The 27,417-nt window shown below is 47.9% G+C and overlaps 2 protein-coding genes across 2 annotated transcripts; both read right to left on the reverse strand.

The window, feature by feature from the left end:
• Positions 1 to 982: 982 nt before the first annotated feature.
• Positions 983 to 4,239, reverse strand: LOC144111458 (isocitrate dehydrogenase [NAD] subunit gamma, mitochondrial-like). The gene is made up of 2 exons (XM_077644765.1): positions 3,549 to 4,239; positions 983 to 1,761 (listed from the first exon to the last, which is right to left on the reverse strand). Exons 1-2 carry the CDS (start codon positions 4,039 to 4,041, stop codon positions 1,070 to 1,072), a joined length of 1,185 nt encoding a protein of 394 aa, XP_077500891.1. The 5' UTR covers positions 4,042 to 4,239; the 3' UTR covers positions 983 to 1,069.
• A 6,068-nt stretch (positions 4,240 to 10,307) lies between these two features.
• LOC144109994 (uncharacterized) lies at positions 10,308 to 25,472 on the reverse strand. The gene is made up of 2 exons (XM_077642796.1): positions 24,026 to 25,472; positions 10,308 to 11,427 (listed from the first exon to the last, which is right to left on the reverse strand). The coding sequence occupies exons 1-2, from the start codon at positions 25,213 to 25,215 to the stop codon at positions 10,482 to 10,484; spliced, it is 2,136 nt and encodes a 711-aa protein (XP_077498922.1). The 5' UTR covers positions 25,216 to 25,472; the 3' UTR covers positions 10,308 to 10,481.
• Between the last annotated feature and the right edge of the window lie 1,945 nt (positions 25,473 to 27,417).

Genomic DNA, 27,417 nt, shown 5'->3' on the forward strand with positions numbered 1-27,417 from the left:
TGTGCACGTCACTCCATTGGGTTTAGGGAAATCTCCCGAGGTTTATGTTTGATTAAAGGGCGTTTAATTGCCCCTTTGGTCTACCTGAGCGCAACTACAAGCTCAGGCAATAAAGGAAACCTATACAGATTTGGGAATGTTCGTAAAAGATTCATGTGCCGGGGTGCGCGTGCCTTCTGTGCATCATCTTCACGCCGCGCCGCAATTAACCTTTCCTCATGGTGTACAGTCGGGGACAAAAGTCTCCAGGACGCGTGTTCCGCAAACGAAGCCTATAGCTCTATAAATATATCTGCCAGACGGAGACCACACTTACGGACGTGCAAGTCAAGCTCACATTCTCTTATCTGCAGTAATAAATTAAGTTAGTCATGTTCAAGCCTAAATCATGTTCCAGATGTGTGTAAAAATGTGAATATTTTGCTTTTCACTCGCAGGCTTTTGTACAACATGCATGCGCTTCCTTCCCCGTGAAAACTCGTTTTTGAGAAGAGAAGCTTGGTGGACACCTCAACCGCGCCGTGAGCGAAAGGAGCGACACAGGGAAGAGAGAAAGAGGCGCAGCAATGGAGGGCTGCGTATGTTAATTTCGACCATCCGGGTTACCGTGTTCTGATATCGCACAACATTCGCCTCGATCGAAACGTAGCCTCCGCGGCCGGGGCTGAACCCGCGACCTCGAGTTAAGTAGCTGAGCGCTACAACCACGGAGACACCGCGGCGGGTCCCCGTCCCTTTGTTGCTTTCATGTTATGTTCTCCAGCGTTCGTAACTGATCGAGTCTAGTTTTCAGATAGGAGTTTCTTTCGGCCAAGTCTAGCGGGCGAAATGATGCATGAAAATATTTCTTCCAATGCAAAACATTTGAACAGGTGCCAAACGCACACCAATTCGCCAGACGATCCCACAATACTTCAAACTAATTGAGCCTATAGGCTCAGCCAGTATTGTCGAAGAGGTCGTACACGTGTCGAAGACCAGATAAACTTTCAGTTTCTTTAATTCCTATCCACCACTCTGGGGGCACACAACAGCAACCACAACAACAAACACAACTTGTGCAAGAGTCTCAAGCTCGGGCGCTAACGTGCGGCCTGTTGTCCAGCGGCACCGTGGTGTGTCGCTCCACCTCGCGTATCACGTTGTCCACCACTTCCGTGGTGGTCGCCACGCCCCCCAGGTCCTGCGTGTGGATGCGGTCCTCGTTGAGGGTCTTCTCCACAGCGTCCTTGATGAGGTAGGCGTGGTCGCGCAGTCCTAAGTGCTTCAGCATGTCCACGGCCGCGAACAGCGTCGCGCACGGGTTGGCCAGGTTCTTGTCCACAAGATGGCTGCCCGTGTTCCGGGTGGCCGTCTCGAAGACGGCGTAGTCGCGGCCGTAGTTCCTGCCGGAGGTAATCCCCGGGCCGCCCACCAGTCCGCAGGCCATGTTGACCAGGATGTTGCCGTACAGGTTCGGCACGAGCATGACGTCGAACTGCGAGGGCCTGCGCACCAGTTGCATGCAGCAGTTGTCGATGATCATGTCCTCGACGGCGATGTCCGAGTACTCCCGCGCCACGTCTAGGCAGGTCTGCAGGAACAGGCCGTCCGAGAGCTTCATGATGTTCGCCTTGTGCACCACGGTGACCTTCTTGCGCTTGTGAGTGCGCGCGTAGTTGAAGGCGTAGCGCGCGATCTCGGTCGACTTCTCGCGCGTGATGATCTTGAGGCTCTCCACCACGCCCGGGGCGCTGGCGTGCTCCAGACGGCTGTATTCGCCTACGAATATTGCGCGCAATTACTCCGTGTCGTTTCAACGGGCAATCGAGTCACGCGGAACTTGGTGAAGATGATTTTAGAGCATGCATGTCTTGCCAAAGAGTAGCAAACACGTGTGCCAAAGCGAAGAACTTCACCGTGAAGTGATGTATGCTGGCCATGACTGGCTAACATCATATCGGAACCAGCAGGATCTAAAAACCTTACTACAGTGATGAGAGCATGAGTGTAGGCCAGCATGCATAGACCCGTCATTGTTATTACGTTCATCATGTTTTGCCAGAAATACGTGCAGGCAAGAGATGCATAACCTAATTATTCTGCAATTCCCGCTCCGTATAACAACGCCCACTGAGCAATAATTATACGACGGCCGTCTATATAGTGCACTTTTTAAACGTCCTCGATACGGCTTGATGCACAACACTCGAAGCCTGCATGCCTGAGAAATACAAGGAGTTCTTTCGCGTTGGGTTAGGAAACGCATGAATTATGGCCCATTATTTCGTATTACACCGTTTCGTTATAACGAAGTTCGACTGTATATATATAGAGTGAAGTCAGTCACTAGTGCTCTACCAACCCAACATTTTTTTTTCCGCAATATCTGCACATTCATATATACTAGCAGTATAGTATGAGTATGTCTCCCCTTTAGGTTTTGCATATTAAAGGTTTCTACTAGTATTGCTGCTGTCACTAGTGCTAGCAAATATTCTATAGCTAGCTGCCCTTATTAAGCCCGTAATAAAGGATTTATACAGAGTGAAATCAGTCACTAGTGCTGTACCAACCCAACATTTTTTTTTTCCCGCAATATCTGCACATTCATATATACTGGCAGTATAGTATGAGTATGTCTCTCCTTTAGGTTTTGCATATTAAAGATTTTTACCAGTACTGCTGCTGTCACTAGTGCTAGCGCATATCCTATAGCTAGTTGCCCTTATTAAGCGTGTAATAAAGGTTTTAGAATTAATATGCATAAACCCAGATTACGCCTAATTCAGAGAATATGGCTCAAATAGCGCCTCGCTGAAATCACAAAATTTTATCTCCCACTCAAATCAATACGCTGAAGGTGTTGATAAGGTCATCGACGCCGTGTTCAGTATGCGTGTGAACGAGCCATACCGCTGCTGGAGATAAGAGCGGTCAAAGGCTCTGGAGTTTCGCCAGATTTGATACGGAAAGTTTAGGTAGTGAATTCGTTAATGAATCAGCAGTTTTTGCTGCGCGATTAAATTTTGCAAGTCCCTTATTTGAATGAAAACCCACTTCAACGGTTCGAAAGCATTAACAGCGACTACGTAAATGCAACACTTCACTTCACCGCGGTCATAATAAAACCAATTAATTTCGGTAAACCTCAATAATTTAGATATTGACCAACTAATTAAGTAACATTAATTATATGGTTATCCATCAGTGTTGCAAGATACAAGTCGTTAGCTTCGCTAAAGGAGCCCAATTATTTGAGTGGCGTCAATTGACCTACGTTTAGCAGACAAGCCCTACAAACACACCGGGTACGTGTTTACCAGTTATAACAGCCATAATTCGCTGGTAATTATCCTTTTCATAAATGAAAAAGAACTCCTCACATTAGAACAAGTGCAAGCACACTTGCGCACAAAAGGCGTTGCACGCAAATATGCAATTACTGACAAGCGCGATAGCAAATATTCAATAAATTAAGATTAATGAGTACGTTCATTACGAACAGCCCGTTAATCCAGACTATAGCTCAAAATCCGGGGCTCACAGGCTCCCACCAGAACACGCACCTTCGGTGTTCTGTCGAATGACCACGATGTCAATGTCCCTGTGCCTGGTGCGGATGCCCGGGTGGTTGCGACAGTGGACCACATTAACGTCCAACTGGAGTCCGTTGCGCAGTGCCAGGTTGCGCGGTTCCACGTTGAGCGGGTTCTGCGTCTCCACGTTGCCCTTGAGCGCCACGCCGTTGCGTCGTATGGAGAGCAGCGCGTTGTCCAGCGACTCCGGCGTGTCGTCGACCTCGACTTTCTCGAAGTCGACCGGAACCTTGGCGCGCCAGAAGACGTTCTCCACGTGAGACATCATCTCGGGCCCGATGCCGTGGCCGGGCAGCAGCGTGACAAGGTAGCGGCCGCCGTACATAGACTTGAGGCCACGCCGAGGCGGAGACGACAGGTCCAACGACCCGAGCGGGCCGTCCAACGACCTGGACGAGGAGACGCCTAGGCCTAGCAGACGACGGCACAGAGAAGGCGGCGCGAGCAGTCGACAGCCGGCCATGGTCGTGCGCTCGGCGGAAAAGGAACAGGCCTGCGGAAGCTGTGCGGCTCCTGTACTACCACGCCGCTCGGCGGCGTATGTGCGTCTATTTTACGGCGTAGCGAGTTGCTGCGACGGCTGCGTGAGGCAGCGACCTGTTGAGCGCGAAAAGCAGACGAGACTTGGCAGCCAAATAGCGGCCGTTGGCTGCGCTGCGCATTGTGATAGCGAGCGGCGGCTTGCGAGACGCCGCCGTCTCCGCCTCCTCTCCTTCACTTCCTTTTTTTTGTTTTTCTTTAATGTTCGTTCTTCCCGGCGGCGCCTTCTCTCCGCATGCGTAGTACATTTCTGCGTACAGATGAGTCATGTCGATGCAGCGCCGGCGGGTGGGTCAGACTACAGGCGATGCCGCAACTGAGCAGTCGTGTCGGCCGGCAATATATTAAATACGCCGGTTAATGCAAGCACACACTTGCTGGGTGGAAATGTGGAAATCCAACAGGTGCGTTCGAACCGCAATTGTGCGATCTGCGCGCAATGTGCACATTGACATTCTCCGATGGGCCCTTTACAACTCCGTGACATTATATGCGGCCTTTTCCTTTTGCCCTGGAAAGGCGACCGCAGCTGCGTCGCGCACCTCCTTTGTATCGCTGCGAAGATTTATAAACTGTCGGGGCGAAGTGCGGTGGAAAAAAAAAAATGTGGAAGGTTTATGACTCAGTTGACATGCAGTTCTTTCATCTTCGACCGGTTATTGTATTATTCCCTGGGATGTGTGACCAAGGAAGTCACGGCTTGCGGGAAGTCTTCTTTATGGTCCATTTCTGCTTCTGTTGCCTCTGGGTGGCTTCTGTTGTCTCCCGCGGCAGAACAAGTTCAATTCATACCGTTTTTTTTTTTCAGACGTATAAAATTATATGAATTGGTACTTGGGAAAAAAGTAGGAACGTTCTTTCTTCAAGCTGCAGCGCTTTAACTGCAGAAAAACAAGCTCAATCTTAGAAAAACACCGAGCAACGAACTGTTGACCAGCCCATGCAATACACAAAGAAAACAAAAAATGCACATATGAGAACAAAATAGGAGCTGTACAAAAAAACTGCCTATGCTATAATATGTAAAACAAGAAATAAATGCACAATAAAAAAGCAGAGACAGCTGACAGCTACATACACTTTCTCGTGTCAGTGTAACGGAACATATAGGTGCCTTATCATGTTATCGCGAATGCGATAATTTTTTACATGCACTCTTCATAAGACATGCAAAGAGAGCATAACTAGGTTACACAATACAAGCGAAATAAAAGTACACAACCGCGTAAAAAATAAATCGTGCGTTTGAAAAATGTTTTTGTCCTTTTATAGTGAAATCGACAGCACGAGTATGTTTCTCCAGAATAATTAAAATTCGTGCTCGAGAGTGTGCAGTTTATAATTCGTACTGGGATGGAGGGCATGGTCCAGTAAAAAAAAAAAATGGCGGAGCGCGGTTTAGAAGGCGCGCTGAGCATGCCCCTGCGCATTATGGCAAGTTGGCAGTGAATGCTGAAGCAGGTACTTAAGCGAATTATTTAAACGTGTCGCGCGGCTTTTCTTACCTTAATAATGCGTCGATGTGAGCGTGAATAACGGCATGAGAAGTAAAATCCCGGTTGTCGTTCATCAATGACGCGTCGATGGGCATGGATTCACCGATGACATTTAATTAACCGATAAACATGGCATTACGGCAGTTCCCGCTTCGTTACCGTAGCGAATTCACTGTACCGAACTCACCACCACAGCATAACCAAAGCGACAAAGATTTTTTTTTTGCATTACGGTGACTAAAAAGAGGTTCCACAAAAATACAAATTTATTCAGCAAAGGTAAATTGTAAGTTGTGGGATTCGCAGGGGTTGAACTGTGGGGGTGGATCTTAAGGTTGTCGAAAAAGAAAAGATAGATGAAATTATCAGCCAGTGCAGGAAGCAAGATCTAGGATTTCCCATCCCTACACCCACCCACCGCCTCCTAGACCAAGGCATGCACAATACCCTGGAAAGAAATTACGGAAGCAGTAAGAACGTCTCAAATTGAACGTTGTGAATCCTTACCATATCACTTTAACGTTAGGCTGCTGATCCCAAGGTCGCGGGTTCGATCCCGAACGCGGTGACTGCATTTTGATGCAGGCGAAACGCAAAAGGCCCTCCACTACGGCGTCCGTCACAGCCGATGTGTCGCTTCTTGACGTTATAAGGCCTACATAATCCCTACCAACTCCCCCAGTCTCATGGTTTAAATGCTTCTATGTAACCCGACCCAGACCATCTTTTACATGCAGTTATTTGAGCCATGCAGAGCACAACAGACAAGACAACAGGAAGTGGACAAGAATGCTGCGTTGTCCACTTCCTGTTTGTCTTGTCTACGATAATTCATAACAGCGCGACAGACAGGACAGAGAAGAGAGGACACAACACAGAGCGCTCTGTGTTGTGTCCTCTCTTCTCTGTCCTGTCTGTCGCGCTATTATGGATTATCGTGAGCACCAACTCGCCCAACAAATGGTATTGTTGTCTTGTCTGTTGTGGCCAGGCTCAAAAATAGTATTGTATCAACCCCGCTCAAGAGTCTGCCGTTCTTCCTCCCAGATCTTTCCTTTTATTGATGCAAAATGAAAATAGGAAGCTTACGGTTTGTTCTTCCAAGCCTCAGAAGAGTTTACGGCTACAAGCCATTTTCGCTTATCTAAGCCTCCCGCTATATCTCCCACCTACATTACACCGGGGCTAGATAACGGAGTCGGTGTTTCCCCGTTCTTGCAGAGCGGCCGTTATCAGCGACGTCACAGGGAGGCCTGTTGGCAACGTGAGCGCGCGCTTATCGGCTGCTGCTCGCTGCAGGAAAGCGGGTCACACTTGTGTGCTCGTTCTATAATGTCGACAAGGCCGTCGGGTTCTGTACGCGTGGGATGAAGTTGTAAGGCAGAGGTCTCCGTTGGCCTTGGCAGCGGCCACCAGCAGACGTGGACTTGTGTCAGACGCCGCCTGCAGAAACATCGCATGCGGTGGTCCGCGGCACCATGCAGGCCAGCTCCAGACGGAAAATGGAAAGATAGCTTCAGAGAGCGGAAGCAGGAGGATAGAGTTGGCGATAGAAGACGTCGTCTGACCTACTTTACATATTTCGAGAATACTGGTGGTGATGATGGTGGTGGTCGATTTTAATGGCGCAAAGGCAGCTACATGGAGGAAGGAACCATGGGCAGCCAAGACTAGAGAGAATCAGCCACAAGGTTAGATGGTATTCACAGCTTCTTCTGCGCAAAAATAACTCTTAGAAATGAGTTTCCAGTGGCGGATATATGGGTTGTTCAGAGGGCGGTTGGGAGAGCGGTTTCATATGAACCATGTATTCCGTGGACTCTTTTTTTTTCCCAACAAATGTGCTTCAGCGCGGTTTTCCTAAGTTTCTCGCTTTGCGTAGAGGCGGTGAAAATTCTAACTGGCTCCAAATACTTCATGAAACAATTTCCAGTTGGTTCCAACTGAGAATTAAACCTGTTAGGATTTCCTTTGTACCTTGAAGTAGACGCCCTGGGAACAAGATCTGAGCTCCATGGCAGTGTTCTATACGCACCAGAAATTACAAGCCTTCTAAACTCGTAGCGTGATGTCACTTAAAAGTTGCCAAGTGGATATTTGAACTTTATTTTTTCCCGCAGCTACAACTTCGAGCTGATGATGATGATTATGGATTTTTATGGCGCAAGGGCAGCTATGGCCAAAGAGCGCCATGTCACAAGGTATATTGCTTTTTCTCAAGGTGGGGTCAAAGAACCATTTCCCAAGCATTTCACCCTAAATAAGCCGAGCACCAGACCAGGGGAAAGCTTGTACCCATTGTATCACCGGTGGGTACCCGGCGGCACTGGGGATCGAGCCCCGCACCTCCCGCATACGAGGCGGATGCTCAACCACTTGGCCACCGTTGCGAGCTAAAAAAAAAATTGGATTAACTGCAGCTTGGTAGACTGTTGAGCGACACTGATACTTGTCAGGAAAGTGCCTCTGGCATGTTCATTTGTGATGGAATAGCGCCTGTCTCCTGTCATGTCCCGTCGTCCTGCGCTGTTCCATCACAGCTGATACTTGCTATCGAACACATCCATAGCTTCCTCGCTTTGCGTAGAGGGGGTGAAAATTCTGACTGGCTCCAAGTAATTCATGAAACAATTTCCAGTTGGTTCCAACTGAGAATTAAACCTGTTAGGATTTGCTTTGTACCTTGAAGTTGACGCCCTGGGAACAAGATCTGAGCTCCATGGCAGTGTTCTGTACGCAAAAGAAATTGCAAGCCTTCTAAACTCGTAGCGTGATGTCACTTAAAAGTGTTGCCAAGTGGATATTTGAACTTTATTCTTTCCCGCAGCTACAACTTCGAGCTAAAAAAAATGAATCAACTGCAGCTTGGTAGACTGTTGAGCGACACTGATATTTGCCAGGACAGTGCCTCTGGCATGTTCGTTTGTGATGGAATAGCGCCTGTCTCCTGTCATGTCCCTCCGTTCTGCGCTGTTCCATCACAGCTGATGCTTGCTATCGAACACATCCATAGCTTCCTCGCCTTGCGTAGAGGGGGTGAAAATTGTGACTGGCTCCAAATACTTCACGAAACAATTTCCAGTTGGTTCCAACTGAGAATTAAAACCTGTTAGGATTTGCTTTGTACCTTTAAGTAGACGCCCTGGGAACAAGATCTGAGCTCCATGGCAGCGTTTTATACGCACCAGAAATTGCAAGCCTTCTAAACTCGTAGCGTGATGTCACTTAAATGTGCTGCCAAGTGGATATTTGAACTTTATTTTTCCGGCAGCTACAACTTCGAGCTAAAACAAAAAATTGAATTAACTGCAGCTTGATAGACTGTTGAGCGACACTGATACTTGCCAGGACAGTGCCTCTGGCATGTTCATTTGTGATGGAATAGCGCCTGTCTCCAGTCATGTCCCGTCGTCCTGCGCTGTTGCATCACAGCTGATACTTGCTATCGAACACATCCATAGCTTCCTCGCCTTGCGTAGAGGGGGTGAAAATTGTGACTGGCTCCAAATACTTCATGAAACAATTTCCAGTTGGTTCCAACTGAGAATTAAAACCTGTTAGGATTTGCTTTGTACCCTGAAGTAGACGCCCTGCGAAAAAGATCTGAGCTCCATGGCAGTGTTCTGTCCGCACCAGAAATTGCAAGCCTTCTAAACTCGTAGCGTGATGTCACTTAAAAGTGTTGCCAAGTGGATATTTGAACTTTATTTTTCCCGCAGCTACAACTTCGAGCTAAAACAAAAAATTGAATTAACTGCGGCTTGGTAGACTGTTGAGCGACACTGATACTTGCCAGGACAGTGCCTCTGGCATGTTCATTTGTGATGGAATAGCGCCTGTCTCCAGTCATGTCCCGTCGTCCTGCGCTGTTGCATCACAGCTGATACTTGCTATCGAACACATCCATAGCTTCCTCGCCTTGCGTAGAGGGGGTGAAAATTGTGACTGGCTCCAAATACTTCATGAAACAATTTCCAGTTGGTTCCAACTGAGAATTAAAACCTGTTAGGATTTGCTTTGTACCCTGAAGTAGACGCCCTGGGAAAAAGATCTGAGCTCCATGGCAGTGTTCTGTCCGCACCAGAAATTGCAAGCCTTCTAAACTCGTAGCGTGATGTCACTTAAAAGTGTTGCCAAGTGGATATTTGAACTTTATTTTTCCCGCAGCTACAACTTCGAGCTAAAACAAAAAATTGAATTAACTGCGGCTTGGTAGACTGTTGAGCGACACTGATACTTGCCAGGACAGTGCCTCTGGCATGTTCATTTGTGATGGAATAGCGCCTGTCTCCAGTCATGTCCCGTCGTCCTGCGCTGTTGCATCACAGCTGATACTTGCTATCGAACACATCCATAGCTTCCTCGCCTTGCGTAGAGGGGGTGAAAATTCTGACTGGCTCCAAGTAATTCATGAAACAATTTCCAGTTGGTTCCAACTGAGAATTAAACCTGTTAGGATTTGCTTTGTACCTTGAAGTTGACGCCCTGGGAACAAGATCTGAGCTCCATGGCAGTGTTCTATACGCACCAGAAATTGCAAGCCTTCTAAACTCGTAGCGTGATGTCACTTAAAAGTGTTGCCAAGTGGATATTTGAACTTTATTTTTTCCCGCAGCTACAACTTCGAGCTAAAAAAAAATTGGATTAACTGCAGCTTGGTAGACTGTTGAGCGACACTGATATTTGCCAGGACAGTGCCTCTGGCATGTTCGTTTGTGATGGAATAGCGCCTGTCTCCTGTCATGTCCCTCCGTTCTGCGCTGTTCCATCACAGGTGATACTTGCTATCGAACACATCCATAGCTTCCTTGTGCATGACGTTTGACAAGAGGAGTCGTGCTTTAAGTGGCAGTGAAAAAGGGAAAAGCTAGAGTAGCACGTCGGTGACCTTTAGATGGCGCACAATGGCACGCCAGCATTCGGCGTCGAGGTCATTGCACTGAGTGCTGCTATCTGGTGCAGGGTGGCACACAAGAGCACTATTCACAATGCCCGTGATGACGAGGTAATTCTCGAGCAAAAAGTCCTGGGCTGACGAAATCGCCAGCGGTGTCTCGCGTTCCGTCAGTCCCGCACACTTCATCAGGAGGTCGACGAAGCACGCTCTGCTGGAAAAAAGTTCAAACGCCTCCGCGCACAGTCTGTTCTTGGCGCGAAGGACGACAAAGTCGACGGCGCGATTCAAGCGAGTCCGGTTCCGCTGCATAGTCTCGAATATCATGCGGCGCGCGGTTCCTGGCAAGCAGCTCTCTGTGATCTCAAACTCCACGATGATCGGATTCATCGACACCCCTTGGACGACTACTTCGACCTGCTCGTCGGGATCCAATTCCAGCAACCACAGCCGGAGCTTTGCGATTCTCCTGTTGCGAGCGAAAAAATCGCACATCGCTGAAGCCGATCGGACCGTCAACAATGCGATGGATATCGACAGTTCGCTGATGCCTTGGTTGGTTTGCAGGGCGTCCAGGAACTTTGGGACGAACTGGCCTTTGTCTCTGCGTACGTAAATGTCGATGCGCCTGAGGGTTCGGTTGGCACTGAGCATCTCGCACAGGGCTGCTGTTCCGCCTGGAACATTCTCGTCGACCATTACGCTGAGCGCGCGCACGGAGCTGTTGACAGCGAGGGCACTGAAGAGTGTCTTGAGCCGGGTACCGGAGATATTGCTGATGTCAATCTTTCTGAGTACTTCGGGGCACGGTGCGCGACGGGCGAGTCGAATCGACAACGCTGTCATGTCAGGCTCCCCCAAAGGAAGTCGCACGCGACTGTAGCCATTGCCTCGTGCCAGTATGTCCGCCAGCCTCACCCTGAAATGCAAAAGGATACGGGCATTCATGCAAAATCTGCAAATATGTCGCCCTCAACAGAGTTGCCGACTGCGCTAAGGCTGGCATTTATAGTCGGATGCAACTTAAGTCTGCGCCGTGATGCTCCGTCCACATTCAGGAGCGCTGGGCAGAATTCAGATGATCGATGTGCGCAAAACATTAGACGAACCACGCACACGGGAGAAACACAGAATAACTCCACGACAAAAAAAAAGTAGTTCCTTGTTAAAACCTTTCTTGTCGCCTAAACAACAAGTTAATGGCAAGAAAAAAAAAGTTATACTAGAATTTTGGCATTTGGCTTGTTTAATAAAGTTAAATATTAAAAAGCTGATTTCATTCACTCTGTGACTGGCTAGCTGAGTAATACATACACCGCGGTCTATGGCCCAGCGTTAACAACCGCTGTTTTTAAAGGTGCATCCTACATGGCTGCGGACAGCAGTCGGATAGAAATGAGGAACAGAGCGATAATAAATGCTCCTTAGCCCTTTATTGCCTATAAAGCATTGCTGAAGAGTAATTCAGCTTTTGCACCAAGGGTATGCACCTTTTCACTTTCTATTGTCATATGTTGTAAAACAATTGGCCTTTTGAATATCTTAACATAAAAAAAACAGGCAACTGGTCTCGCTTGTTTTTGTGACAAAAGACGCATTGAATGAGGCCGGGTGACCAGCCTTAGCATGTTAAACAAAAAATATGCTCAAAGACTGACTGCCAGAATACTTTCGTGATTGTAAGAGAAAAGGCGCGCGATTACAAATCCTAAAACGTCATGTTTGATTCACTTCAGAACAAAACAACCAAACTTGTGAAGGTGAGAATACGGAAAACAAAGAGAAACTGCTAATTGCAAATAGTTTTTGCAGCGTGAGCTACACTGGCCAAGGTTGAGCAGTTTCGCGTGGCTCCTGGAGAGCCGTGCTGCGCATGCGCGAGGAGCAGTGACGTCACACTGCGCACAGCTGGCGGGCTAGAGCGTAATTTTAAATCGTTTATATCTTCGCTGTTATTGATGCTAGCTAAAAAATTCTTGCGTTGGGGTGACGAGTGATGAAATGCCTATCTCGCCTGCTTTACGTAATCTCAACTAATTTATTGCATAGTCCCTTTAAGTTGTACGTGAACCTGCGGGGAGGGGGGATGCTCCCAACAAACTATGCAACAAGCTCAAAATAGCCCGTAGTGAAATTTTCCGGCAGTTTGACCCCATTGGCCGTCTACGGTCACATCACGTCACATACCCAAACAAACGACACTGCCGGCGTTCTATTTTTCCAGCTGTTTGGCCGGCACGTACCCCGCACGAAAAGCTCCCACCAGCCGGCATTCAAACCTAACCCAAGAATCTCAGAATGCTACGTAAAGGGCGCTATACGCTGTACGATCACTTTTTTTCCGCATGCGCGCGCTTCGTTGCGACAGTGGGCAAGGGCCGAACAATGGAGCGCACGAACGCACAAGTAATAACAATTGGTTTTGGGGGAAAGGAAATGGCGCAGTATCTGGCTCATATATCGTTGGACACCTGAACCGCGCCGTAAGGGAAGGGATAAGAGAGGGAGTGAAAGAAGAAAGGAAGAAGAGGTGCCGTAGTGGAGGGCTCCGGAATAATTTCGACCACCTGGGGATCTTTAACGTGCACTGACATCGCACAGCACACGGGCGCCTTAGCGTTTTTCCTCCATAAAAACGCAGCCGCCGCGGTCGGGTTCGAACCCGGGAACTCCGGATCAAGTTGGTTCAACTTTCAACTTTTTTCCGCACGAGCGGATGGAATGGAACGCATGAACGCATCCGCCTGAGCCCCTGAGCGCACAAGTTGGTTCAACTTTCAACGGCCGTGTTGGCCGTCCGCTGAGTGAGAAACCGGGCCTAGTAGGAGGTAGCTGTCCCGAGAAACACATATTGGCCGCGTGTGACTAATTGCGAGTGTTGACAGCGACTTCGAGTTTCACCGTGTGTCAAGCGGCAAGCGGCCGCCGTTTCACATGCCAACGATTTCAGTCGGTGCCGTCGGCACGCTAGCGTCGGTGCGGCCTTTCATCAGCGGCCGAAAATTCTTCTGCTGCAATAAATGTCAAACATCGTGGCAGGCGTTGATTTCGTAATCATGGGTAATAATATTGAGCCGTGATGTATTATTATGCTCAATAAAACGTTTTCGAGATTTTCCTGTCATGTCACTGAACTCCGGAAGAACCGACAGCTGAGCGAGTTGGTACACCATGGGCGAGGTAAGACGTAGCAGTGCCGGTGTTCGCGATGTCTTTATTTGGAGCCGTTTGTGATAGTTTCAAGTGTTCTTTATTCGCGCGACGATCTTTACGAACAGCAGCGAGAAGTAGCCCACCGGGGTGAATTTTCTGTGCATACACCAAGCTTCACAGTGCACTGATAAGTGTCAGTGGAGTGAAATTGATTGCAGTCGGAACGAGTGCTTTTGCGTCAGTCAGTGATATCGCATGCAAGTACAATTACGTTTCAAAAGCTTACTACGCACTCCTTGTTTTCCGAGTGCTGAATAATGAACTTAGAGCTGTACAGTAGATCTTGGTTCGGGTGCACGCGTGTGTACTGAGTTTGAGAACTGCCGTGAGTTCGACATCACGAAATGAACTTCGAGCTCTGCAGCGAGTCGCATTCGTTGCAGCGGTTGCAGTGATCGCGAGCACAAGTGCTGTGGAGTAGCCATCACAGATATCGATCGTGGAGCGTATGTAGTACTGTGCTAGAGAACCGCCGTGAGTGCGACGTGACCATTCTTAAAGCTGCATTTTGCGTATGCGAAACGACCTCGGCTGCACGGCTGTTTTCTACCGCTGCCAGCATCCTGCGGCGTTGTGACTATGAGTGGCCGGACTACAATGGTATGCCGGCGGCACTGTGAAATCTGTGTGAAAACATTGGTGTGCATGGCAGATCTCGCATCTGGAGCGTCTTTTTTTTTGTTGTTATTTCCTGCCGGCTGCGCGGGCCCATATCTGCAATAAATATTTCCGTAACAAATTGAATGAATCCAGCTTCCCGTGCATGTGATCATGGTCTGAGCCAAAGCAGTAGTGTTAAGTTTGGGTTGTAACATATCACCAGATCAGGAACACTTATGTACGAACAAAAACCATTGTTGCAACTCATTCACCGGTGTTTCACAATGCGGAAGTCTCTAATATGGGCCCACTAGTGCAGCTCTTGTTCATGAAAATTCCATTTTATCTGACGCCAAAAGAGAAAAAAGACCACAGCTGATGCTTACACTTCTGAAAGCAGTCAACCCATACTCAATTGTGCCTTGTTAATATAAACACTTTGGTTCCGGGTCAGAACTGTACATACAGTTTTCCTTAAAGCGAATCGTGATTAAAAATGGAAAGCATTTTCAGAAAATCTGCTGTGATTACAATTTATTTTTTGCTTGGCAGTGTGGATTGAAGGTAGATTTTTGACAAATGCTTGCAATATTAAGTCCATTATCATGGTTGCCATGGATGTTGGTAAAAAGCAGCATCTCAAAGTGCTCCGTAAGCAGTGACAATCAGGATAGAAACTCTACTCTTTGAATCAGCACCTGATCCTATATTCGTTGTTGCTTTCACTACACTGATGTCGCCGAGGTGCTCAACAGCTCGGCTTTATTGGTGTCGAACAGTTGTTAACTAGTGCTTCCTAGGTAAGCAGCACCAGCTTGTGTGAAATATTCTCGAAATCTTTAGAAGCATATGTCATCAGTGCACATGCATCTGCTGTGTTCATTTACCCGCGACTGCCTGCAATGAGCATTATTTGCCTGCTGGATGAAGGCGATAATGGGCATACGAGAATGTATTTGTCAGAGATGTAGAATGATTCCTAAGATTTCCTTCACCTTCTTTGCATTTGCTGCATTTCTAAATTTGTTTGCTTGAATGTAGATGCTTGTTTGCACCTTCCACAACGCTCAGGTGTAGGTTTCTGTGGACACACATCTGTTTGCATTTGTCGTATGGCCGTGACCAGGGCCATATTTGTGTATATTGCCAAAACCACGTTAACAAGGCTTATTTTGATTTTTCAAAATGTGCTCTGCGCTACTGCACTGTGCTTTGCCCTGGCAATGCTGATGTTGAGCCGTTTCTGAAACTCCTACAGTGCCGGTGCAGCCATCGACCTGTCGAGGTTGAGATCACATTTAATTTCAACCCATTTCCTTACTGCTTGGATTATATTTGCAGATTCCCTGCTTTGCACGTGTGCCAAGTTCTCGTCGTGTGCAACATGCTTTAACTCGAGTGGTTTTTTTTGTTCTTGCCGTGTGCTCTGTTTAAAAAAACATTAAATTAGTGTTGCAAGTAAACATGCTAGATTATAACAAAAAAGGTTATACAGGCAGCAAGCGGCTTAATTAATTAATTTGTGCAGTGAACAAAGTGTGCCAGGAAATGAGTCGCCAAGCCTTTCAGAGCCAATGATTTTGACACCAGAAAGAGAAGTGCTTTGTCAGTCAGAAAGTGCAAGCGGAGAGAGTCGGCGTGCCTGGCAGTTCAATGCTTAGCAAAAACTGCACTCTATGCTGCAAGTGGTATGAGGGCAATTCCATGGTCAATTCCATGGCACTATGTTATAGTTGCTCGTTACCACAATCCAGACGTTCGCATTGCAGTCCATATTACACGACAAAAATATGCGGGTCCCAATTGGCTTTGTGCATTTAAACCCTGTCATTTGTCCAAAAAGCAAGTTTCCATGTTAAGGTATGCAAGCTTTGATAAAGTTTCCTCCCCAGAAAAACTGTTCATACTTCAAGCCATCGTATTACAGGGTGGATATTAACGAGGCATGGCTGCATACAGCAGCATGTGGTAAATTTTTTAGTTCTGATATTGTCACAAGCACCAAATCATTGCACCATTTCTATGACTAGCATGGGTTCCTAATCATGAAAAACACGAAGTACTCTCACACTGCTAAATTGTTGCAGCCCATTAAATTATTCCTTCCAAATTCGGTACGCTTTTTGAAAAGCATACCTATGATAGCCAATTTTTCGTTCTTCGTGACATACACTTGCACCTTAGTTTCTTAGAGAAAGCATGCGATAAAATCCTTTATAAAATAATGTCTTGCATCTTACTGTTCTGAGTGGGATTTAAGCGATCCTAGCCAGTTAACAGCAGTTGGCCCATGCTAACTCTAGCTCATCCTGCCTTTCTTTTTTTTGGAATCTCGGGCAACCCGAAAAGTATTGTACTTGGCCCTTCCCTTTTTCTTACATTCATTAATGACCTTCCTTTCACTTGATGGGAAGAACGCGCTACGCAGGGACAAAAACCTGCAACTGAAACGACGGACGCAGGACAAGCACCCCATTGTGCAAACCACAAATGTTCACCTTACTTTGAACAGAATACAATTTTAGCACGTGCAAGGGACAAGAAAGAAAATAAAAGAAGCCTTTGAGATAAGGGAGGCCGGGGAAGACGAGTGTGCAAGCACACCCTCGATGTTATCAAGTGAGGGGTTAGAACTAATCAAGAAACGAAGGAGCTTGCGGCACAGCTGGTGGCAATGAATTGATTGTTTTGAGCATGTGCATGAAATGTATTTGTGTGCCCTCATACAGGCAATGTTAATAGGATTGCATGAATAGTTTTTCTGTCAGCCATACCTGTCTCCATTACGAGCTCATATGTGTCAGTATTTCCTTTGTGCTTTTATCCTACCCTGTTTCAAGCGAAGCAACATAGAGACTTCCATTAAGCGATGTGGTTAAAATGCTAGGTGCGTGTGTTTGCGCATGTGACTTATGTGCGTGTGTCATTTTATGCTTATCCTCATCTGAAATGGCCAGCCAGGTATGTTATGGGGCCAGCACTCAGTGTTTATAAAAGGGTGCCTCCTTCTCCTCTATAATAAAGCTAAATTTCACATACAGTTGTCGTCATGGATGGAGTCAGATTACAGTTGCTGTGAATTTTGTGTGTGAATGTGATTTTCTTACATTGACGGGAGTGAAATGCATGGAAAGGCACAAACCTGTACTCAATATTAATTTACTTATAGAGTTGCTGTTTTCCTTACATTAGTAACGCGAGTTTTCATATAAGGCCCTGAGGAGGATTATCATTTTGGTGCATTATTTTGAAAAAGCAGGCCACAAAACAAGAAATTTATTTGCATAATACATGCAGCCTTTCTAGGACTGTTTAAGTTCTCATACATTCCCTGTATGAAGCCGAAAAGTAGGCATAGCCTAGGCAAAGATCTTCAAGCAGTTAGGTTAACAACTGAATCATTTTAACATAAGGTATGCTGGCAATGAAGCAAGCTTTACTTTGCAGAATATGTTGCTAATAACAACAGCTAGCACGTTCCAAAATTTTATACATGACAAGTGGTGCAGACAATGCTCACTTTTATCTGCTGTTTTGGGAACCAGGATCACTGTTACAATCCCTCATTTTTTTTTTCTGCTCAGAAAAAAGTCTTAAACATTACTTTAAAGCTATATGAGAGGATATAAGCATGCATGCCCTACACACACTTATATGCTTATTTTTTATTTCATTGTATTTTGCAACAACACAGCTCTCACCTTGTAAATATATTTCCAGAAATTCTGCTTGAGATAACCACTATGCATGGTCAGTGCATCCCGTTTCCCTAAATATTTGAAGTATTATTTCCTAACCTCAACCAGGAGCCATATAGATGTAAGCCAGTTTACCAACTCCCAGTCATGTTATGTTTACAATTAAGGTAAAAGGCATGTATGGCCTTTTACTAAGCACTAAGCAACCACTTTGTTTTCATTAACATGGGCACTTTCAGAATTTTTCGGAGTTGTACAGACAACATGCCTGGCTCTGAGCACAACTCTCCAAGCTTGTTTGCACTGCTGCATTCTAGCTTGTGCAATTATCATCTGTTATGAGCTAAGGAATGACTGCTAAAATAAAACTAGTCACCCGCTGTCACTGTGCAAAAAACAAAGCTTTGCATTTCAGTGCAGTGATAGATATGGCTTGGCCCCTTTAATTGTCACCACACTGTGCTATTTCAATTTTGGCTTTTCTAACGGATTGAATAACATTACAGAGAGAAAGCAGTACTGTGGAGTTCGCTGACCATTCCGCGAACTCGTTGGTCTTGTGTTCTCAAGGAAAGCCGCTTCAGCAGGGTCGGAAGTCCCCAACAAAGGGGTCCATCCCGTCCCTGCCGCCCCTTTGTGCAGCGGACGTCCTCGTTTACGCCGCGCCGTCACGGGGATGACCCGCCGGGAAAAACGCGAACCAAGTACAGCTAACGACATGTGGTTGTTAAGGGGTTGACGAGGTTTCGGGGGCGCACGAGATATTAGCCGAGTGACCGGAAACCCACTATTCCTGTAACGACTGTCTACTTCCCTTAACGACTGTGTTCTCTTTGTTGCTGTCAACAACCTGAGTCATCGCCTCGTCTGCACATGTTTCTAGCGTCTGTGGTGCCGTGGGTGGCGTGGGAAACGGAAGTCGCATTTGTGTTGTTTGTCTATTTGATTGCAACCTCTCCTTTCCCAAATGTTTAATCAGTACTTTTTCCCCAATCTCTGATCAGTGGGCGGACCTTGTTTTCCTTTCCCTAACCACTGATTGGCGAGATGGGTCGTTTGTTATCTTATTGGTTGCTGTCCCCGCTAAGGGCGGAGACAGAGGGTTTAAAACCAAGCGCTCTGGGTTGAGCGGGGGCTGAATTCGTCTGATCCACGATTTAGTCATGTAAATAGTTTTCTCCTTGCTTTGTTTCTTCTCGTTTTTTTACCTATGTTGTAAATAAATAGTTAACCTTCTCCTTTCCTTGAGTAATGTGAATGTTTGCGAGTAGAACCACCGGGTCATCAAGAAACCCCGATTTCATCATCAAGTAGTTTCCTCTCATCGCCACCTGGAGGCGGAAATTCAACTGGCGCAGTCGACAGGACCGCAAATTCTTTCTACTCAAGGCATTGGACGGAAGGTGAGAAGAATAAGTCGGTGGACAAGCTGTTTGTCCTAAAGGAGAAAACGTGAAGCTGCGTCGCAAGACTGACGTCGAAAGCTTCAGGATCACGGGTCGAGTTCGAGAGGACGTCGGAGGCTCAAGTCAGCTAGGAGCTGAAGGAGCCGGGCAACAACAAGCCATCGAGGGTTCGAGTCAGCGAGCTGCTGAAAAGAACCAGGCGTCCACATCGAACGGGTTCGAGTCAGCGAGCTGCTGAAAAGTAACCAGGCGACCAAGACAAGCCAGTCAAACGAGGCAGAAGTCAGCGAGCTGCTGAGAGATCTAGAGCTCAAGTCGTCTGCATCGAGGAGCCTGTCGTCATCACGGAGGACGACGAGATCACCGGGGCAGAGAGCAACCAGTAAGGTAGGAGACCTTTCTGCTTTCTCCGAATTCACCATGTCGGTGTAGTGTTTAGTGCTAGAAACGATAGCACGGAAAACGGAGATGGCTGCCGTACGGTATGATCAGGAGGGCAGGATGCGACGTGTTGAGCAGGAGGAGGCTGAACAGCTTAGTAAATTGAAAATTTGAAACTCCAAATTGAACTAGAAAAGAAAAAACTTGCACAGATGCAATTAAAATTAAGACAGGAGACGAAAGTTGATAGCGAGGTCTTATTCGCAGCAGTTCAATGTTTTGTCTGTATGAAATTTGGGCATTCGATGATTGAGTGTTCGAAAAAGCAAGAACAAGATATTCCCGCGGTGAGGACGGATGTGTGCAAACTAGTAGCTCAGGTAGAGATACTGGCCCCTGATAAGCTACGTTCCCAGTCGGAGATGACTGTTAATAAGGTCAGTCAACCAGATGGGATGGATGATCCGGCATGCGGAGACTTGCATACCGAAGGTCAGAGTTCTGAAACCTGTGTGGATTCAGGGACTGAAATAAAATTAACAGGAGACCAAATTCAGTTACATTCCAGGGGTGAGTGCTCTGAAGAAACGAAACAGGAAATGCGGTTCTCCAGGTAGCGGACGCTGATCTGTCGTGTGTGCCGATGACTACAGCTTTGAAAGCTGAAGCGGTCAGACAGCAGGGCCTAATCTTGTGTATCGCACCAGAAGAGATATGCATAGGAGCGTTAGTCACTCCTGTGACGAACATGTTGTCAGAGCAACCCAATATAGACCAGACCCAGGAGACACATGAGTGTATTGCTCGCGAACAAGAGCTCAGCATTGTACCCCAGCCAGTGTGCGCTAACTCCGACGCAGCATTAAGGGTCGAGGACGGGGAGAAGGCGGACCTGATTGTGAGAATGCTCTTTGCAGTCGATAGTAATCTAGCCGCCAAAGATGAGTTGTTTTGCCAGCCGGTGCTGACACGGTGCGCGCTGACAGATCTAGCTGAAGGTGTAGGGCAGCTAGTAACATCGGAAACACACTCGCTACTAGAGCAGCCAGAAAGGGACCAGCCAGATGAAGAACATCAGAGCTCAGATTGCGATGTGCGTTTCAGAATCTCGCACGAATCTGTTCGAGACAGACTCGAGGCTTCAGTGGAGCTTCAGGCAAATCCGGAAGCTACAAATGTTTCTGCATCAGATTGGGAGCTGACAGGGGCAGCTGCAAAGAGTTTCGCAGCAGATAGGAAACTGGTGGATGCGGGCAATGCCTCCATTCCTGTAGGTTTCCACATGGAGCAACCTGCCCCATTAGCACAAGTGTGGAAGCAAGGCGGCGAAGATGATCGTAAAACGATAACGAATGAGCGCATGCTTTTCTTTGAGGAGAACGCCGGCTGCCAGCGCTGGAAACAGCTAGCACTGCCGGAAACTGCATGTCAAAATGTAGGTCAAGTTGCCGATGACAGGCACAACCCTATTCTAAAATTCAAAGTAAGGGCGAATGCAGACGCAATACCAACAGCAGCCTTCGTGGCCCGTGGGGAGTCTGTAAGCTCTATTAATTTTGAGAAAAGCGACAAGGGAGATCCGATAGCGGCGGCAGCCTTTACAACCGGCGCCGTGCCGGATAAATTAGAATTTTGGTCTAATCTTGTGAAGAAAGCTAAAGAGAAACATCAACTCCTTTTTCGAGATGTAGGCGGCTAGAAGTAATTTCTGCCAATTTGGTGCACCGATCTGACATGGTGGATTCTGGAATGTGCAGATTGGTGTCCTAACCTTGTGTGCACGGAACGAATTGAGGCTGTGTATGTGTGTGCGCAATGCTGCTTGGAACCTTGTGGCCGGACTTTAATGTCACACTGACAGCAAGTGTCCGCGTGACATTCTTGGTTGGGAGGTGTGGAGTTCGCTGACCATTCCGCGAACTCGTTGGTCTTGTGTTCTCAAGGAAAGCCGCTCCAGCAGGGTCGGAAGTCCCCAACAAAGGGGTCCGTCCCGTCCCTGCCGCCCCTTTGTGCAGCGGACGTCCTCGTTTACGCCGCGCCGTCACGGGGATGACCCGCCGGGAAAAATGCGAACCAAGTACAGCTAACGACATGTGGTTGTTAAGGGGTTGACGAGGTTTCGGGGGCGCACGAGATATTAGCCGAGTGACCGGAAACCCACTATTCCTGTAACGACTGTCTACTTCCCTTAACGACTGTGTTCTCTTTGTTGCTGTCAACAACCTGAGTCATCGCCTCGTCGGCACATGTTTCTAGCGTCTGTGGTGCCGTGGGTGGCGTGGGAAACGGAAGTCGCATTTGTGTTGTTTGTCTATTTGATTGCAACCTCTCCTTTCCCAAATGTTTAATCAGTACTTTTTCCCCAATCTCTGATCAGTGGGCGGACCTTGTTTTCCTTTCCCTAACCACTGATTGGCGAGATGGGTCGTTTGTTATCTTATTGGTTGCTGTCCCCGCTAAGGGCGGAGACAGAGGGTTTAAAACCAAGCGCTCTGGGTTGAGCAGGGGCTGAATTCGTCTGATCCACGATTTAGTCATGTAAATAGTTTTCTCCTTGCTTTGTTTCTTCTCGTTTTTTTACCTATGTTGTAAATAAATAGTTAACCTTCTCCTTTCCTTGAGTAATGTGAATGATTGCGAGTAGAACCACCGGGTCATCAAGAAACCCTGATTTCATCATCAAGTAGTTTCCTCTCATCGCCAGCGGAAGAGGAAACTCAACTGGCGCAGTCGACACAGGATGCCAACTGGCGCAGTCGACACAAGATCTCAACTGGTGCAATCGGAAGAGGAAACTCAACTAGTACTGTTGCACGGATACTCTTCTGTGAAATGCAAACTGCTGCAGTTACAACTGATTTTACATGTTCCAAGTTACTGGGAATGTCATAATTTTCTTGTGTATTTGGGTTCGTATTCGACAGCAGTGTGCTAAAATATGTAATTTTTAATACACACACTTCTGATATTGATGAATAGATAAGTGTCTTTTTAGTTAAGTGGGGAGACAGGAAGAAGGCCTGTTTACTTGACAGTAACAACCAACGTTTATAGATAACTAAAGTGTGCATGGATTAATGAAAAAGCTACAAAATAAAGGCTATTAAAGTACACGTAAAAAGACTGCAGTGCGCTAGTTTGAATAACTGATGATTTGAACGTATGCCTGATCTCGGCTAGGTGAATTTCCCTGTTATAATTACAAACGACCGAATATGACTGTACTGCTAACCTATAGCTTGATCTAGTCCCGTATCCTTGGCTCCGAGAATTCGCGATACAAATCGCGTCGTCGTTCTCATCGTTATTGCATCTTATGGTATAGCGTAACTTTCAATAGGGGCACTCTTCAAATATTAGGAGGCAAATATCTTAGATCGTAGTTAGAGCATATATACGGGTGGCCTTCAGCGGAGTCTAGCCGACTAGCGGTCGAACGATCGAGTTGTGTCACTATCGCGGTGTGACGCCTTTTTTCACTTTCTGAAGTGGAAATAGCGCAAACGTTAATCATTTTCTGCGACGCTGTTTTAGAACCTCGCCTGCGGTGTTGCAAAGTTTGTTGCGACTTGGTTCGCGGACGCCAGAATTGGCCGCGCCGAAATCCACGGCTATCACAGCCGTTCGGGATAGTTGACTATTAGTGGAGTGCATAGGACAGAGCGCGGACTCCGCGCTTTGTCCTGTTGGTTTCTTCCTCGTCCCTTTAATCGTCTTTTTTTTTTGCCCGGTTTCAAGATGCGTTCGGGGTTTTACCTGCTACGAAAAATCTCACAGCTAAACATGTCTCGGGAGTCGAGCCACAATATCAATGTGTGTATATTCGAACGCCAAGATATCTTCGCGTTTTGCTGCGGCAGATGCCTGTGCTGCCGCAGCGCGCCAAGCAGAACGCCCGCTCGGACGCATGCTGCAAACTTGATCGTACAGCACACCATCCGCAACGCGCCCTCGCGCGCTGATCGTGCGCATGGCCGCAAGAACGCGTGCGCATGCGAAAAAAAGGAAAAAAAAAACGATCGTACAGCGCCCTTAAGCCGACACTGCCGGTAGTATGTTTTTCGGGCTATTCAGCCGGCAACATAGCCACTTCAAAGTACTAAATCGCGATACTATCAGCAAAGTATGAAAGTATTTATGAACATATAGTATAAGTTCAGAATTAGCATAGGACACAAGGAAGTGAGAACTGTCGAACCGCATGGGCCAACGTACTTACCTTGCCATCCGCGAAGCTTCGAAGCCGGGAAGCACCAGCTTCTTTAAAGTGGTGTTGGTGAAAAGCGCGTTGCACAGTGAGAAGACGCCGCCCACGGCTATATTGGAACCCGTGAAATCCAGGCTTTCCAGCGCGGGGTTCCGCGCGAGCGCGTCAGCCACACACAGCATGCAGCCGTCGGCGACGTCAGCAGCCAGGCCCAGGTCACGGAGGCAAGCGTTCTTGATCAGTGCCGACTCCAAGGCCTGTCCGCAGCTTGCATCAACATGGCGACAGCTGACCCGCAGCGACCTCAGGCTGGCGTTCCCCTCGAGTGCAAAGAACAGGTATTCCAGTGGGATGTAGCTCCGGCGCAAGTGCAGCTCGAGTGTCGTCAGAGTCACGTTGGTCACCAGGGCATGAGCTAGGGCGGGCATCCTCCACTTCGAAAGGCCGAGTGGAAAAAACTTGAACGTCTTGACAGTGGTAGCCAAACCCTGCACGAACTCGCTAACAGGGTCCAAATTGAAGCCACAGTAATCGTGTGCGCAAAGCCATACCGTCATCGACTCGCACTTGTCAAGGCGATGTAGAGCACTCACCATGCGCCGCGACAGCGTCGAATCGGCGATTTGGACGAACTTGAGTGAGCCCGCGTTTCGTCGCAGCAGCTTGAACAGTCCTGGTTCAAGGCGGCCGTCGCAGGATGCTATCCTAAGCTGCTCGAGGCCCTTAATGGCCGCGATGTCTCCCTCTGGCAGGTAGCAGTGGCTGGATCTGTTCGGAGCGGTGGCCGTGCAAGCCTTTAGCTCGAGGCTGAGAAGGTTGACGATGTTGGTCTGACCTGGCGGCGGACGCAAGCGAATGGGGACAGGAGCTTGCTCCGGACATTCGTCGTCGGGACGCGGAGCGCACAAGAGACGCAGCTCGTATATGCAACCGTGGTGGCGCTCGAACAGTCGCGAAATCAAGCAAGCCGCTTCGCGCGCGCCGGTGTCACGGCGCGTGTCTGTGCTGCGATTCTGGATGTACCGAAGGCTGAGCTTCCCTGGACGCAGCTCGGCAAGCTCATACGCCAGTCCGTAGAGGACGTCGTTCCATGCCGGCAGCTCGGAGATGAGCCAGCACCTATCCTCGGGTCCTTCCGATGTACAAGCCCTCGCTAAGTCCAGTTGATCCGTCCAGGCGAACGAGGTCGACGTGCCACTCATGGCTGGCCCTGGCAGAAAAGCTGTGACGGCGCTGCTCAACGAAGTGTTCGGTGTGCAGGTTGCTTCGTAGTGGGCATCTGGGCTTCGCGAAGGACTGCTCGCGCTCTGACGTCACCACACGCGCTGCATCCCCGTGCCTTCGATCATCGTCCTCTTCGCTTCTTTCTATTGTCACATATATTAAGGAGCCTAAATTAAATTTTAAAGAAAAAATAAGAGGTGTGAAGAAGACGAAGTGGATTAACCGAAGAATAAAGAAGAGGCATTCGGTGAGGTGGAGAGAGATGATTGGTGGAGAACAGAAGAAGAGGACGACAAGGCTTACGTGAACTAACACCGAGGCTATTAAAGGACTTTCAACACCTAAAGTACCCATGGAATATCCGGTGGTGTAAGTCAAGGCTTTGTGAAGTGTCCATGACGCTCCTGCGATGTAGAATCCCTCACTTAAACTTGTACTTATGCAGGTGCGGGTTCGCTGCGACAAACCTTTGTGTATCATGTGGGCAAGTTGAATCAATCGATCATTTTCTCCTCTCTTGCCGGCGGTTCGCGGTTCAGAGAAAGCAATATCTGGAGGTTCCTCTTTCGAGACTAGGACTGCCTCTGTCTCTTACAGTTCTTCTATCGTTCGGTGCGAGTGCCAAGGGATTCCCGTTAAGCAGTGTATGCGGCTACCTTCACGATTACATAAGTGCAACTAATCAATTATCTTGTTAGCTATACACAAAATTCTTTCGCATGTCCAAAAAAGGCTAGCTTGATTCTATTCCGGATGACTCATACCTCTTGAATTCATTTTATTTTTCCCAATTTTTTTTATCTTGATTCAGTCTTCTGACGTTTCCTTCCCCGCGCAAATGCTTCATTGGCATTCTACCCTATACCTTGGCCAATCCCCCCCCCCCCCCCCCACCTGGGTATGTGCCATATTACTTGAGGAGAAGAAGAAGAAGAAGAAAAGGGAGAAGAAGAAGAAGAAGATTGAGAGCGAGGCACGGGGGAAACAGCAGAGAAGCGGAGGCTCCGGCCGGTCAGGGACGCATCGGCTGGAAGAGAGCGACGCTGGCTACTGCTCCGGTGAGCTCGCGTTCTACGGCATCGCATCGTGGACTTCCTGCCGTGTCTGAGCCCGTTCCGGGGAGTCAACGGAGGACGCTACCACCTGCTACGGCCAGGGGTGTCTCCAGCGCTGTTGCCACCCATCCGGGTGGTGCCCCCAACGCCAACAACACCGGCATCACCTGCGCGGGCGCTTGGACCTGGAGTTTATACGACGCAGCCAGCGACGCCAGCCCAAGCACGTCGAACGCCGCCTCGACGCCGGATACTGGATCCACACAACGCCCCAGCCGCACCGAACCAACCGTGAGCATGAACGCCGACCACGAATAGTAGAACGCTAGTAGTAGACGCTGGTAGCAGTGTGCCCGGGTCGTGTGTATTTATAGTCTGTGTTTTGTGTTAGTTTCGTTAGTTTTGTGTTCTAGTGTGTGTATTACATAGGGTGTATTAAATGTGCGTTTGTGTTGGTACACCTGTCGCCTAGTTCATTCTTTCGGTCCGAGTGTTCTCCGGGGAGATCTGTGACACTATAGGAATACGCTTGCGACCACTTTCTTTCCCCTTGACATGCATAACCTAAAGCTGTCCGACGAGCAGGAAGGTGAATAATAATAATAATAATAATAATAATAATAATAATAATAATAATAATAATAATAATAATAATAATAATAATAATAATAATTGGTTCTGGGGGAAAGGAAATGGCGCAGTATCTGTCTCATATATCGTTGGACACCTGAACCGCGCCGTAAGGGAAGGGATAAAGGAGGGAGTGAAAGAAGAAAGGAAGAAGAGATGCCGTAGTGGAGGGCTCCGGAATAATTTCGACCACCTGGGGATCTTTAACGTGCACTGACATCGCACAGCACACGGGCGTCTTACCGTTTTGCCTCCATAAAAACGCAGCCGCCGCGGTCGGGTTCGAACCCGGGAACTCCGGATCAGTAGTCGAGCGCCCTAACCACTGAGCCACCGCGGCGGGGCAACAGCAAGTTGTGGTACTGTGCTGTAGTGCCCATGGGTAACAATGGGTGCCCTTAGTTACTAAGTGATGTTAACAGCCATCAAGAGATGGCGGTACAATTGTATTATATATTGCTGCACGCTTGAATTGAAAAAAAATGAAAATTGGTT

The sequence above is a fragment of the Amblyomma americanum genome, chromosome 11 (genome assembly GCF_052857255.1).
Source record: "Amblyomma americanum isolate KBUSLIRL-KWMA chromosome 11, ASM5285725v1, whole genome shotgun sequence".
Lineage (NCBI taxonomy): Eukaryota > Metazoa > Arthropoda > Arachnida > Ixodida > Ixodidae > Amblyomma > Amblyomma americanum.